Genomic DNA, 14,889 nt, shown 5'->3' on the forward strand with positions numbered 1-14,889 from the left:
GAACTCATATATGGACAACTCTCCTATCGCTACACATTAAAAGAAACTTTTTCCCATTTTCATGCACACAAGTTGATGAAAGGTTTTACAAGTGGCATGCCCTCTTTATTAATGATGTCAAGGTTTTCAGCACCGACTGATTTTCTAACAGAAATATTAAAAATGACTTGTTTTATAGATGCACTGTTGATGAATGGCAGCGGTAAATGCTAAGCTTACTCAAATCAAAACCTTTGAAACCTTCGCCATGTTCAAATACTTTCTGACTCAGTTTCTTTTCAAATAGATCGGTCTGTATTTATAAGCAACACCTCACCAACGATCCAAACATATGTGAAGGGGAAAAGCGAGTGACAGAGTTGAAAACACACGGGAGGTGTATGGCCTAAATTTGGACTGTTTGCTTGTCTCATTGGAGCTCCTGAACTGAGCTGTCCCGTCCTGACAGGTTGACACCATCATTTACTCATCAGTTCAAGGTCACTTCACAGATTGACAGATAAGGCTGTGGACCGGGGGGGATAGCTGACAGTGGGGCTTTGGGTCTGTTGTTCAGCTGCTAAGGCTGTGTTTACTCTCCGTTGTCTCCGAGCAGCACCCCATCAAAAGCCAGCTTTGCCATTCTGGATTCAGTGAGAGTGAAAGGAAGAAGAAGAAGAAAAAAGTCTGGGGACAAAGAGAGAACAGGAGGAAGAGGCGGGGAAGGGTGGAGGGGAGGAGTGATGAGCTGTCTGTGGCCTGAGAGGAGGGAAGGGCCCAGGGATATGACTGATTACAGGCGAGGTCAGAGTTCAAGGCCAATGCTCAGGCCAGAGCTCGCTGTAAAGTGGGCAGGAAAGGGGGATGTGGGGCACAGAGAGGGGCCTGCAAACAAGAAAGGCAGGTCTTGGTGAAAGAAAGTTTAAAAAAAAAAGAAAAGAAAAAAAAAACCCTTTGAAAGGATTCTGCTACAAAATGACCAGGTTTGTGTGGTGCCCTGTTCCTTCAGATGTTGGCTATTAATTTGAAAATACACCACGCCTCTCACACACAATTGAAAATGTTCTTTTAGTTACTACATAACTTTCTAAACAGATAAAAAAGGATTGTTAGTCGATCTGAATGATTAAAATTTAATGATTTTTGTCATTCTTCTCTTTTTTTTACCACAAGGGAGAATTTAATTTTCATCCACTGCAGTAAAACTAAACAGGCTGACTTTCAACCTCTCAATTATTAAACTGTCGGAGATCACAGCTTGTGTTTGTCGAGGGATCACACACGGCAGCTTTGGTGATGTAAGAACAATGTATAATGATCCAACTCTGAGAGGGTTTAAATAACCAGGATAGCATATTTCACAGGAGGCTGGCCAGCAAACACTAATAATGAAGGGGCTTCATAATAATGCTGGCAGTGTGTGTCCGTGGTGTCACATTTGTTGGGTTGTGTCAGGAAGAACACACGCCTCGCGTGTTTACAGAAGCAGCCAATCAGCTTATTTCTGACATCACCGCATATTGCCGACACAGCCTCGTCGGTTTCCTGCATTTGGCGAGAAAAGCGTTCGTGCGGCTGAGGAGTAAAGGGCATCACACTTGTGAATTGTCATGTTGGATTATGTGTGAGTGCAAAATGAATGATGGCATGCACCGTGGGGCTATTTTGCACATACAGACTTGCTTTTTGATTAATGTGTGTGCGTGTGTATGAATGAAATGCACAATCGATTCCCCTTCCTTCCCTCTTTGCTCTTGAAGGTCAGCATCATGAGAGTCGGCAGTGTGTGTATATACTGTTACACCGACCACACACATTAATTAAAATCTCTCTCCTAGGTATGTTGCATTGTGTACTCAAGCCTACACTATCTGATAGCCTCTGAATATATCTATATATATGTACGTATCTGTGAAAACAGAATAATTGTGCTACCCGGAGCTGTTGAATGAATTTGCATATCATTATATATCATTTGTTTTAGCTTGGATCAGCAGGTAAATTCTGCCTGATCCCATATATATTTTTTAGGACCTCCAGAAAACACACTACATCATAGGTGTCAAACTCTGGCCCGCGGGCCAAAGTTGGCCCGCAGCCTAATTACATTTGGCCCGCGAAGCCATACCAAATTACTATTAGAGCTGGCCTGCTGGTATTATACAGCTAATATATATATTGTTTAGTATTAAGCTTTGCTTGTTCCATATTCAGTTTTTCAGCAAAACGTGTTTGAGTCCATAAGAAAAGATTCATTCTTATATCTTATATTTTTTTTCAATAAATATTAATGTTAGCCTGCGACTTTGTTCCAGTTTTGAAATTTGGCCCACTGTGTATTTGAGTTTGACACCCCTGCACTACATGGTCTTTCAGGCTCTCGGTAAAACTCACCCCACTGTGAATTGCCAGCTGAGTGAATTTAATATACAGCTAAAATCTGCAAGATGTTTATACCTCAGTGGGAAAGTCACATGTGTTTTTACCCTTTTGCCCTCAAATGTATACACATGAGATATAATGAGTGCAGTAGATGAGTAATCTTATGTAATTATGACTAAAAAATGTTCTTTTAAATATCCAGAGATTGACTAATGAATCTAAAAGTGTTCAGAATTTTTTTCCACATCATCAAATCTTGGCAATTAATGCATGATTAATCTTAAATGTAGACATAACCTTCAATTCAGTTCTGCCCATGTTTATTTATATAGCACCAATTCGCAACAACAGTCGCCTCAAGGTGCTTTAAGGTAAAGCTTTACCTTTACCGTATAGCACCTTGAGGCGACTGTTGTCGCTAGTATTTTGGGAGAAAACCCTGACAATCAGACGAGCCCCAATGATCAAGGACTTTGTGATGGTGGGAAAGAAAAACTCCCTTTTAACAGGATGAAGGATTTTATGACCTGAATGTGTTTTACTAGGTAGGAGTTAAACCAAGTGATCAAGACCATAAACTCACCAGGAAAGACTTTACAGAGGATGTAAATCAAGGGAGAAGTCAAACATGTGTCTCACAATTTTCTTTACCATCTTATTTAAGTTGCCCCCTGCTGGCCACTATAAAGAATGCAGACTTGAGGCACTGGCTTCACTCTGCAGACGACTACACCCATCTTTTCAATACAGGCTATGTCATTTACAGAGGTTTTTTGTTTAATTATAAAAGGTTGACTAATTCATAATTTTTTCAGCATAAAGGACTTTCCCCTCCTACACTCACCAAATTATTTTAGCAAAATATAACTACTGAACAAATATACAGCATCTGTGAGGGGAAAATTATACAAGGAACATATAATATAGATTCTGGATTTACTACTGCTTGAGCCTTGCAGCATATGTTTATATATGTTATCTGTCAGTCAAAGAGAAAATTTTCAGTTTCTAAGCACAAATTTCAACATGATTCAGTTGTTTTATAAATGTGAGAATTTCTTGATTTTCATTAAACAAACTCCCTGAACAGAAAGAGTTTAACATTACACTGCAGACAGACAGTGCAGAGTCTTAAGATGCACAACAAGCTGCTCGGTTCTCTAAATAGCTGATTGCAATTCCTGTTTAACCAGCTGAGTTTGTGATGTAATTAGCTAATGGGAGATCTCAAGCTGAGGCCTGCCTCCTTAACCAATCAGATGGTTTGCATAAGATTCATGTAACAGCAGGTCATGCAGTAATGGTGTAGAGTAGAAATACTGTAATGCTCTGGCTACCCTTTTTCTTTTTCTCGTCTCATCTATTCTTCCTGCCAACTCATCACTTCTCTATTGAACACAAAGTGAGATTCATTTTTCTCACTTTTTCACCACATCTAAGTCTGGCCTCTCATTTATATCTTCCCACTCTTCTTTCCTTCTTTGTTAGCCCCTCAGTCCATCTCGCTGACAAATAGAGACTGGTGGAAGGCAAGTAGGAGTGCAGCAGTGTGTGTGAGCGATGAAGGTGTCTGCTCGCATCACTCACTGCGATGTAGTGTGAGTATTGATTCTTTTTGTTGCATACTGACTTCATATTTCGTATAATATGAATAATAACAGCATATAAGGATAATTGGAGTATCGCAGGTTGAAGTTATGCCTAGCAGTGTTAAGAAACAGGCTGGAAACTTTGGGTTTCTCCAGAAATATCATAAAATCAAGCATGGATTTTTAAAAAAGCCCAACTCTTGGCCATGAAGTGTTAACAGCCAAATATACTATACACACACACACACACACACACACACACACATATATATATATATATATATATATATATATATATATATATATATACACATATATATACATATATATATGTATATGTATACGTATATATGTATATATATGTATATATATACATATATATGTATATATATACATATATGTGTATATATGTGTATTTTTGCATCTTTATGTGTGCGCTGTAAAGGCTACATTATGTATATATGTATATATACACGTGTATATATATATATATATATATATATATATATATATATATGTGTGTATATATATATATATATATATATATGTGTGTATATATATACGTGTATATATACATATATACATAATGTAGCCTTTACAGCGCACACATAAAGATGCAAAAATAAATTGAGGCTCACGCCTTGGCAGGAACGTATTCCAGCAGCTGCTGCGTTATAGAAGCAACACAAATGTGGTGAAAATGAGCATTTGATGATGCCAATGATCAGATCAAGGCAATAGCAATTAATACTGACAACCATATTAGTCCTGTTAGCTGGGTGCAGCTTTGTAAGTGATGGCTGGAAAGAAAGAAATCTGATCTGTGATAAATGCAGTTATCACGTTATGTAACAGCCCAGATGATGATGACTTAATGAAATCGCTGTAACATGTGACAGATTCGTTACAGATCATTTTTAAGAAGAGTTTTTGGGTTGTCATTTTTGTTTTTCATGTAAATATAATATCATAAGCATATGCGGGGTTTTTAAGCTATAAATAAGTTAATATGAGTTAATAAGTTAATAAGATCCTCTGTAGGTTGTTGTACACGGTTCAAGTGGCAATTTCTATGGGAGGAAATGCACTTGACATTTTTGTTGGGCTGCCTAAAGTTTTAGGTGAGGAAACAAACAGCTGTTTAAACAAATTTATGGTATCAAAAGGGACCATTTTGTAGAAAACCTCTGACAGAATGAGCAAAAACTGAGCGAACTGTCTTACTACAGAGCTCTGTGCCTCTGTGAGCATTTATGTATATATGAATAAATTTGAATATGATTAAAGTAAATTTTTTTGTTTTTTTGTTTACCTGTTGTTGTTTCTGAGTTTGACGTGCCCCCCAGGCTCCAGAATCTGCCCGTTCTTCAGCCAGGTGAGCTGCGGCTCAGGCTCACCCCGCGCTTGACAGGTGAAGATAGCGGTGGTGCCGACGGGGCGGGCGATGGACTGTGGAGGCTGAACGAATTCTGCTGGAGCTGTAAGAGAAGGCAGACTGAGAATCAGATCGAGTAACCTCAATCCGTCAAGCAAAAGATGTTGCTGGATAGATCGGTGCCAAAAAAATAGAAATACAATTTTGGCAGAATTAAGAGGTGCAGAAAAAGAAAAAGCCAAAGGGTGAGAATGAGGAAGGGAAAATATGAAAGCCTAGTGTATGCATGAATGGTATAAATACTGCTGTAGAGATATAATTCAGGGTCAGTTGGCAGGATTATGATAGACACCAGATCAATGCAGATGCAGGAAAAGGGGGAAGCAGGAAAGCAAGATAAAGCCATAAGACTTGTGCAACCAGAGCAATACTTGGGAGTAATTTGCCTTAAAACAGCAGTTCAGTTTTTATCATATCTGCTCTCATCACTTGATTCAGGCTTCCAGCCATTATTCATTATTCAAAATGGCAGGTGCTCTATTTTAATTTAAAGAGTAATTAAAATTATACCTGCTGGATTATAATTTTCTACGTTGGTGCTTTTGAATTATCTCCTCTGTGCTTATAATTGTCCCAACAGATGTAAGTGATCTGACAGCCTAATTTATTTATGACAACATTAGCCGAGAAAATTTGATGGTATTATATATACACGGATTTATATAATGCCTTTACTGGAGGCGTATCATGATGCCTTTAGTAAAAAATACCACACTGTTCCACCTTTTTTTTCTGTCCCTGTCATTTTCTTCATCATCATCAAGAGAGGATGAGCAACCTGAGAAAACCTGAAATAACTTGAACACAAATACCGTGAGATCAAAGTGACTGAATCATAGAGGTGACTCTTAAAGAGAAACTTTTGGACCTATAATTTGATGGGATTATAAGATTGCTTAAAAAAGTATTAAAAAAGGTAATGAGTAATGTGCAACAGATTACTGTTTATAAAAAAAGGCTGCACTTGTTTTAAATAGGTTAAGTAATTTTAGCTGGCTCTCTTAGGGACAGCACATTTATGACATATATGGAGTATTGAGGGCTACATATTAAAAGTCCAAACTAAGAGGAATGAATGAAGAAATACAGTATTGTGCAAAAGTCTTTAGTCACGTCTTAATATTTTGCTTCCAATGGATCTAGACTTTCCTGTCTTTTTTTAAAGCGGTCATGAGCCATAGTTCCTGTAAAATGGACCTAATATGCTCATTTTTATGCATATTTTTAATTCTTGGCATCTATTAGTGTACATTTACATGATATACTTTTTTGAATAATCCTTATTTATCCTATACTGGCCCTTGATGACCCTCAGTTCACCGTGTCTTCTGTTTGACTGCCTCTAGCAAACAGAAGGTTTTAAACAGGCGCTGCGCTGGCCAGAGCTGTACGCTTGAGATAAACATATTAACCACATCCTGCTTCTACTGACATCATACAGCCAAGAGTGGGAAAAAATCCCTCGAAATAGGGTCTTACACATACGCTGGCCTTATTTGAAAGTTTGGCCATATATAACGTGGGCATCCACCACTCTATGTGCCTTTATTTGACAAAAAAATAAAAAATATATATACTAGGAACAAGTCAAACAGGTCAACTTTAAAAGATCTGTCACACTTTCGGTTGTCAAGTTGAATTCCTGTTTATTTTGTTTTCCCCGCTCTTCTGCCCTCCTTCTTGTTCCAACACTAATAAATAAAATGTTGTCTGACACTTTCTCAATGTAAGCATTTTCATTCTTCCCAGTGGAAAAGCTAAGGGGCCGTTAGGCACTTGAATGAGGGGGGCTGACAGCGTGAGATGGTCCTTTCATTCATCTCAGTCCTTCCCAGCTTCATTGTCTGTTTTGTGCACACTTGCTGTGTGCTTTGAGGGCTGACTTGAAGGTGAAGGTCAGAGGGAGCTCAGGAAGGCATTGATTTGCACCTGTAAGGGTGTGGGGTAAGACCGTGAGCACCAGCTATCCATCTTACGCTTGTTTTTCGCTTCTTTGGCCGCTACAGTTTTACTCTTTCATTCTTTGTTTCTCTCTTCTCTCTTTTTGTACCCCAAAGGAGCCAACATAAATCCAGCTTGTTTACTGTGTAAGTGCTTTTTTAAACTGTGACTGTCTTCTTAGCTTTGTGCTTATTGAAGTTCCTAATCAGTGACAGCCACTGAAGCCCTCTTATAGTAGCTTATTATCTATAGAATAATGAGAATTACTAATTAAAGCACACTATTCCATCATAATGGAGCAGTTCTAACACATGTGTTTATGTGTAGTTAATGAGGCATTTGTTGTTTCCTTAAATCAATAACAGAAACCAAAAACAGACAGCGGCACATCATGAATGTCCACATCTTTTTATCCTTAGCAGGTGAGGGGCTCGTCGCAGACTTGACAAGCAGATGAAATGAAATATTGTCTGCGATCGATGCTGCTATAGGCTGGAGCAAAGTATGGTCCGTCTGATCAATATGTGAGTGAGGCAGACACTGGATGTTTCCTGCTTGGTGGCAATTAATGCACAGGGCAGCCCACACCTGCCATATCCTTTTGGTCAAAAGCACCTGTCTCTTAACACTAACATCAAACACCTTCATGATACTGGCTCCAGCTCTGTGGAGAATAGATGAAAAGAACAACAACATTTCAATCAAAATGTTAGAAAGCACACAGAGAATGAAACTTCAAAGGACTATATTTCTTCTGCATGCTGTGGCAGAGCAACAGATTATTGACCTTTAAGTTTTTGTCTAATATTAAAGTTCCCCACATTACATAAAGTATATTTTCTTTAAAAAGACTTATAGGATGTATTAAGAGTTGATTTGTCTTGTTTTCACATAACCTGTACATACAGTAGTGTGTAATCAGCTAGTACAAATAAACTAATGACTATAACTACAGGAACACCTACACGTAAGACTGGCAAATCAAAGATATGTTATTATAGGATATTTTGAATTTGGATGTATCTTATAGTATCTAGTATATTGTATTATATATTGAGAAGAAGAAAAAGAGAGGTGCTATGGGTTTACCACTTTCACCAGATGATGGTGTTACTTCTTATTTATTGTAGAAAATCTGCATATTTATCTCCTGTGAGACTCACACAACTGTGTTATAAAACAAACAAATCTAAAATTGAATGCTAATGGCCTGTTATTAAAAAAAAAAACTGATTATACATGTCATTTGAGTGAAGAAAGGCTCGCAGATACAATACTGCAGAGGCATTGTCTCTTGTTGCAGAGCCTGTGAAGAACCGCGGAAGAATTTTAAAAAGCTGCAGACACGAAGGCGCGGCTTTTGAGCTGAGGATACCAGTGCCAAAACAAAGACACAATAAATCAATTTCTAGGCATTTTGAAAACCAACAAACAAAGAAGAAAGAATCCGTGTTGCTGGGTTTTTTTTTTTTATCCTTCTAGTGTGGCATCTAAAATCTGCAAATCATATCTCCATATGTCATTCTCTAATTTAAATTTGATGGTTATATTTATAGAATTTCCCAGAAGTGCCCACAGTGTGCATCTCATTTTTGTAGCTCAGACTGTAGTATAACAATTTTTATAACGTGGCTTCACTAAACCTCACCAACCTGAATCGAATAAACAGGGCAAACTCGACTGGGCAAATCAAGCCAGGTTTGCAATGTCCTTTAAAAGTGGGCAGTGCTGATGTTGATGTACATACTTTTCACAGGACTAGCAAATTATAATGGCTGTGAAGGCTGACTTGCACATCTTAGACCAACAAGTACAAGCACTTTGTAGTCTAAGGTGCTTTCAGTGGTCAGCAAGACGAGAGAAGTACTATATAAATGCAAGTCCATTACATTACAAGACAATGAAATTGCTCTGAAACTGCTTGCAGCAAAGCAAGCAGAAAGGCTGTGAATCTGTATCTCTTAACGATGCTTGTCAGGAAAAATGAAAAGGGGTTTAAAGAGTTTCTAAAAAAAAAACAAACTAGAGCTCCTCTGAAAACGCATGGTCTATAGGATCTTCTAGGAATGGTGTCACAGAACTGATTAGTTAGTAGGCTATGCTTTGATACAACTTGATCTGTAATCTCCAACATAGCCTCTTAACCTCGCTAAACCCCAAATCCTGCTTCACGGTACACGTCCCCTGACTCTCCAGAGTCCCATCTCTAATCATCAAGTATCTCTGTGCTCAGTGCCTCCAAATACAAAACAATCTTTGTTCATTCTATCTAAAAAAAAACCCTATTTGCCATAAAAGATTTAATCACATGTGCCTCCACAAATGCAATATACTGTACATGATAACTTCCCAGGGTTGGTAAAAACTGCGCCTGGTCCCTAAAGTGTATTTCAGAGACCACAAAAGCCGATGTTGCAGGACTGTCTGCTTCTCGGTGTGATGCTGCAAATCTATTTTGCTCTGTGTTTTTGTTCTCCAATATTAAAGAAATGATGATTCAAATAAACCTCTGCAGTTATTTATTTTTTTTATCTCTTCCTAACAGAGTGTTGAGGATTTGAAACCTGAAACTATTACTGAAATTGCAAAAGCTGAGAGTCGGAACTCTTTGTGAAATGTTTGTAATGCCTACCATACAGACTCTAGCTCTGAGCAACAAGCAGAGACATTTTAGTGGTCTTGTATCTTGCTGGTGGCACAAAAAGGTGTAAAAGTATGCTTGGTATACCAGAAATAGCTGATAATTACTGCTTGGAAGGTAGCAAAATAAAAATCAGCCTGAAATGTTTTGGTATGCTTTGCTTTGCTTTGCTTTGCTTTGGGGGAAAATCATTCAAAACCTTCTCCCTGAAAAATCTGCACCAACCACTAGATCAGAATGAGGGTTTTAAACTAAAGACCACCTACATAAAACACGCTGGTGGCACAGGAGCAAAGCACTTGTTTATCAATGCAGCAAAACTGAGGTTTCAGTCATGGTACAGTAATCATGTTGCCTGATCCACCCACATAGTGCTGAGCTGTACCTCGTCACGTTCCCCAGGATGTTTCGCAGGTGCTTTTAGTTTCACCCAACTGAAAAGAAAATGTCATTGCTTTTATCCAGAGCTCACCTTGGACCACCAGACGTCCTTGAGCAGTCCTGCGCACACGGGTCCCTGGTTTGTTAGCGGCACATACGTAGACCCCGGAGTGCTCCACACCAACATCTGAGATCATCAGGTTTCCTGTGCCGAGCACCTGGATTCCCTCCACCCCGATGGGACGGCCATCTAATCAGGGAGAGAGAAAAAGAAAACAGTTGAGAAGGATGAGTAAGAATCTATGGAGGTCAGCATAAAAAGAACCAGGTATATGGGCACAGTGGGTGTTTATGTTAGATGGGGGTCAACTGAACTATAGTAAAGATCAGAGTGGGTGTAAATCACTAGCAAGACATCTAATTAACATCATGCAAGTTTACGGCCACGAGCTGACAGAAGCAGCGCTAATACTGTCCCCCCAAGGATGCAGCGCTCACAGCGTGTGTTCCTCAGGACTATAATGTGATAAAGCTGCCAGCACACCATACACCAAGAAAGGTCAGCGAGTTTGTGTTTGAGTCATGTACATGCTGCAATTTTTTAAAACTTAATTGGGACTTTGTGATAGCTTCCAGTGAGAATCATCTGGCTTTTGGGTGCTTTACAGTAAATCAATGCTGCTTTTCTGCTTCTCCCTAACGGATGTTCAGCTAATTAAAACTTTTATGCTCCAGTTGAGACATTCACCTTTTTCAGGAATTTGTCTGAAAAATCCTCAGAGTACATTTTCTTTTAAGCTGGTTTGCTTCTTGGCACTGGAAATGTTTCAGCTGCCAGTCTGGGACCAGAAATTCTAACTGTAACTTCTAATCTTATATCTACACAATCCATAGCAGCCTCCTCTCTGCTTTTGCTGTAATTACATGATAAGCTCACACACTTTCCTGTGCTCCCTTATCTGCAGTGTCAACTCCAACAATGGCTTCAGTCTGCCTATGATGTTAGCTATGGGGCCAAAGGGGCATTTTAATCCCATCTGTGAGTTCCATCTGCAGCCTGTAAGCCTGTACGTTCCAGATATGATACACTGAAAGGCCAGGAATGGAGGGAAGGGAGACAGGTACCACAGCGGACAAAGGAGCTCCAGTCAGAAATGCTAACTATGTGGTCAATAGTCAGTGAATACTTTTGGGTTCGTCCCTTATCTTCAAACTTAAAGCAAGTCACTTTTCAACAGAAAGGTTACTTTGGATAATGAGTTTGACTGAAATTCACTTGCACATTAGCAAGTGAATTTCAAAATAATGCCACTAAGCCTAAAAATGAATTTGCTAATCAGGATTATCAACAAATTATTTTTTTAAGGTTTTATTAGCAAAAGACTGTGAAAACATATTGTTAGTTTCATTTTTAAGGACTAAGATATATGATGTTGAATGCCCATCACAAACGTTTAAGTTTACTGTCGTGACCCACATGACCAAGAGTTTTGTGGAATACTGAAACTGCCATCAGAACAGCCTTCTATCACATACTGCTGGTTGCAAGACAAATGAGAGATGATGGTCTATGGGACTACAGATCTCAGAGTCCTCTGTGGTGGTAAAACTGTTGCTGATGATAACAGTATGATCACCACTTATCTAAGTGAAAAAAAAGACTAAAAAACTGTAAAAGCGTACTTTGAAAACATAATGGCATACTCCAAACCAATACACTGTGGCATATGTTGGCCTAATCAAATTATATGATGACAAAAATGATTACCAGACTCATGATTTTGTGTGTATATTGTGCATGATAATATATCCCATTACTGCACATACAAATGTGCTTGTATCAAAGATACTTAGATTATATAATGGTGTGTATTTTACATTACAGCCATATGTGACATGAATATCTCACTAGTGTGTCTACACAACGAGTTGATGAATGTCTTAATTCATCAAGAGTACATGAAATCTTCTAATATTTTAAATTTTATATACACTGCCTTATCAATGTGGCAAAAACATGTTATTACTGTGTAGCTAGTGCAAGTGTGTAGGCATTATGAGCACCTTTGTCTTGCAACTGTTATTTTGGTTTCTTCAGCCAAACTGTAGTGATGACACATAGTGTCATGAAATGTAAAACAATGAAATCAAAGCAAGCCTTTATTCTGGGTGATACAACAGGTCCAAAACCTAAAACTCCAAAGAAGTGCAGGTAAAACAGAAAGCAAAACATACATAGAGCCAAGGAAGAAGGCTGCACAAACAGATAATTGCTACAAAAGGGTGACAAGATGAAATTAATAAATGCAGGTGAATACAACAAACAGAAAGTGACCCAGATCATGACGCAGGAGACACCCAGCTACTGGAGTACAACAGGAAACGACCAAAAGACAACTACACTGACACCAAACATGATGACAGAGAGAAAAGGAACCCAGGAGGAGAAAGGGACAAGCCCTGTAACAACACAGAGATTTTGCACACCAGGTTTTGCTTTTAAATCAGATATGATCACCAGCCCTAAACTGCAAAAGGAAATCATCACAGCAAACACACAGACCAAACCTCATCACATCTCAAGCTCACCATTCAATTCATCAGAAGTGATGAAAAAAATCCTTTGAGTTCGCTTGAATCTTCAAACCAGCCAACACACACACGGCTCGTGTGATAAATGCCGCAGCTTCAATTAGTAAATGTGCAATTATGTGGCGATGCCTAATGAAGACAATACATGTAATTAATGCAATTAATCACGACAAGTCATTGAGATCTAATAAATGTCTCCAACTTGTGTGACACGTGTTCGTCTTCTTCTTCTTCCACATTTTTTTCATTATCGCACTGGGACGTTGTCCTAACAGAAGCAGTCTTGTTCTTTTCTTGCATTTTCCTGTTATATTCCTCTCTCTCTCTGGCTTTGCCATCACTTTCTCCCTGTCAGAGACTAATTAACTTAGTGTCAGAAAAAAAAAGAGCACAAGCTAGGAGGCCGTGGTGCCGCTGTTCAATGAATAGCAGCAAACCAACTCTGGCATTAAGGAGTGACTGATGTGAAACTATAAGATTCATTATGCGGCTTATCCTAGCCTCCCTGCTGTAATCTAATACATACAAATCCCATCGTGTTAGCATTTCATTCTGGTAACACTGTGTAAGGCAATACTGGCAATCTGATTACACCCAGATGCTGGGGAGGGGCTGTGATTTACATTTGGAACAGAAAATCAGATTGAATGAGAAGTAAAGTAAACAGATAGGAGATTGAAAAATTGTTCACGACAGAATCTGAGTGGTAGTCAAGAAAAGGAAAAATCCGCATGAAGAGAGCTGTCTGTGCAGCAATTACTCAGAGGCTCTCCGCTGCTTCCAAGGAGGTTTTAGCATCGTGAGGACACGAAGCAACAGAGTCGAACATCATGTTTAGCCCTAAGACTTAACCTTCAATCCCACTGCCTCATGTGTACACAATAGATCTGTGCTGTAACAAATATATTCTAGTAGAGTATGACCAATATAGGAATTTTACTGACCGATACTGATACCGATATTTGGTGATTTAAAAATCTGACATGAATATCTGATATAGTATGAAAAACTATGCAAGCATCAGCTTGTTTGCACATGCTGTTAAACTTTTTAAGTTTCGATTTATCAGCTGCCATAAATGCTGATGCCAGTGAATTCCATATCGATATCAGTGAATAACCAGTATCGACTGATATATCAGTCTGGCTCTGTATACTTCACAGTGGAAGACAGAACACACAAATGCCACCTAATCTCTCAAACACAAAAACAAGAACACCAGGTCTGATCTGATCAGGACTTTTTTCTCACCTAGTCTGCTCCATGACACAATGGGCCGAGGGTATCCAGTGGCAACACACTCCAAGATAGCCGTTTGGTGAACAGTGAGGGTTAGGTTTTCTGGACCGACCACGATGACAGGTTCTTTGTAAACAGATGACTGAGAGCCTGAAGGGAAAAGGGAGACGAGAATTCAAGATTGGAATGAGCATGATGGATAGCTTCTTTTAATTGGATTTCTCCAAGTGCATTAGCTCAATATGCTGTATCTCTTAGATCTGGCAGCAGGACAATAGGTTTGGAAAAGTCTAGGAAATGTGCTATACAGATAAGCAGAGGCGTATTAAGTGACTGTATTTGATCAGTGATACAGAAAACTAAAGATCCGAATAAAGAAAGCTCATTTAAACCAAAGTCAATTTACAGTGAGGATATGTAGGCTTTCCTCAAATGACAACACACAAACAAAAAACCAGAGGTTTACTCAGATGCGTGCTCAACTATAGATACCAACCGGAAACTGTTAGGAGTGCCTCAGCACTGTGTTTCACTCCTGCACTGTTATGAGCCACACAGCAGAACCTTCCACTGTCCTCCTCACGCACTCCTGTGATCTGGAGAACGCCTGTGGGCAGGAGAGTGTACCTAAAAGACAGAAAAAAATCATGAGACTTGGCACCTTTAACCAAAGTGCTGCAGTTTCTTAAAACAAGAAGCCCAAGTGGTAT

General features: G+C 39.0%; 1 protein-coding gene across 1 annotated transcript in view; it reads right to left on the reverse strand.

The window, feature by feature from the left end:
- The window catches only part of igdcc3 (immunoglobulin superfamily, DCC subclass, member 3), a 67,839-nt gene that overhangs the window by 21,495 nt on the left and 31,455 nt on the right, over positions 1 to 14,889 (reverse strand). The window contains exons 4-7 of the mRNA XM_004543237.3: positions 14,676 to 14,806; positions 14,192 to 14,329; positions 10,440 to 10,598; positions 5,263 to 5,428 (exon numbers count right to left, since the gene is read on the reverse strand). Of these exons, the coding sequence (XP_004543294.1) occupies positions 5,263 to 5,428; positions 10,440 to 10,598; positions 14,192 to 14,329; positions 14,676 to 14,806 (594 nt within the window). The remainder of the gene's footprint in view (positions 1 to 5,262; positions 5,429 to 10,439; positions 10,599 to 14,191; positions 14,330 to 14,675; positions 14,807 to 14,889) is intronic.

This window comes from Maylandia zebra, linkage group LG1 (assembly GCF_041146795.1).
Source record: "Maylandia zebra isolate NMK-2024a linkage group LG1, Mzebra_GT3a, whole genome shotgun sequence".
In the NCBI taxonomy this organism is placed as follows: domain Eukaryota; kingdom Metazoa; phylum Chordata; class Actinopteri; order Cichliformes; family Cichlidae; genus Maylandia; species Maylandia zebra.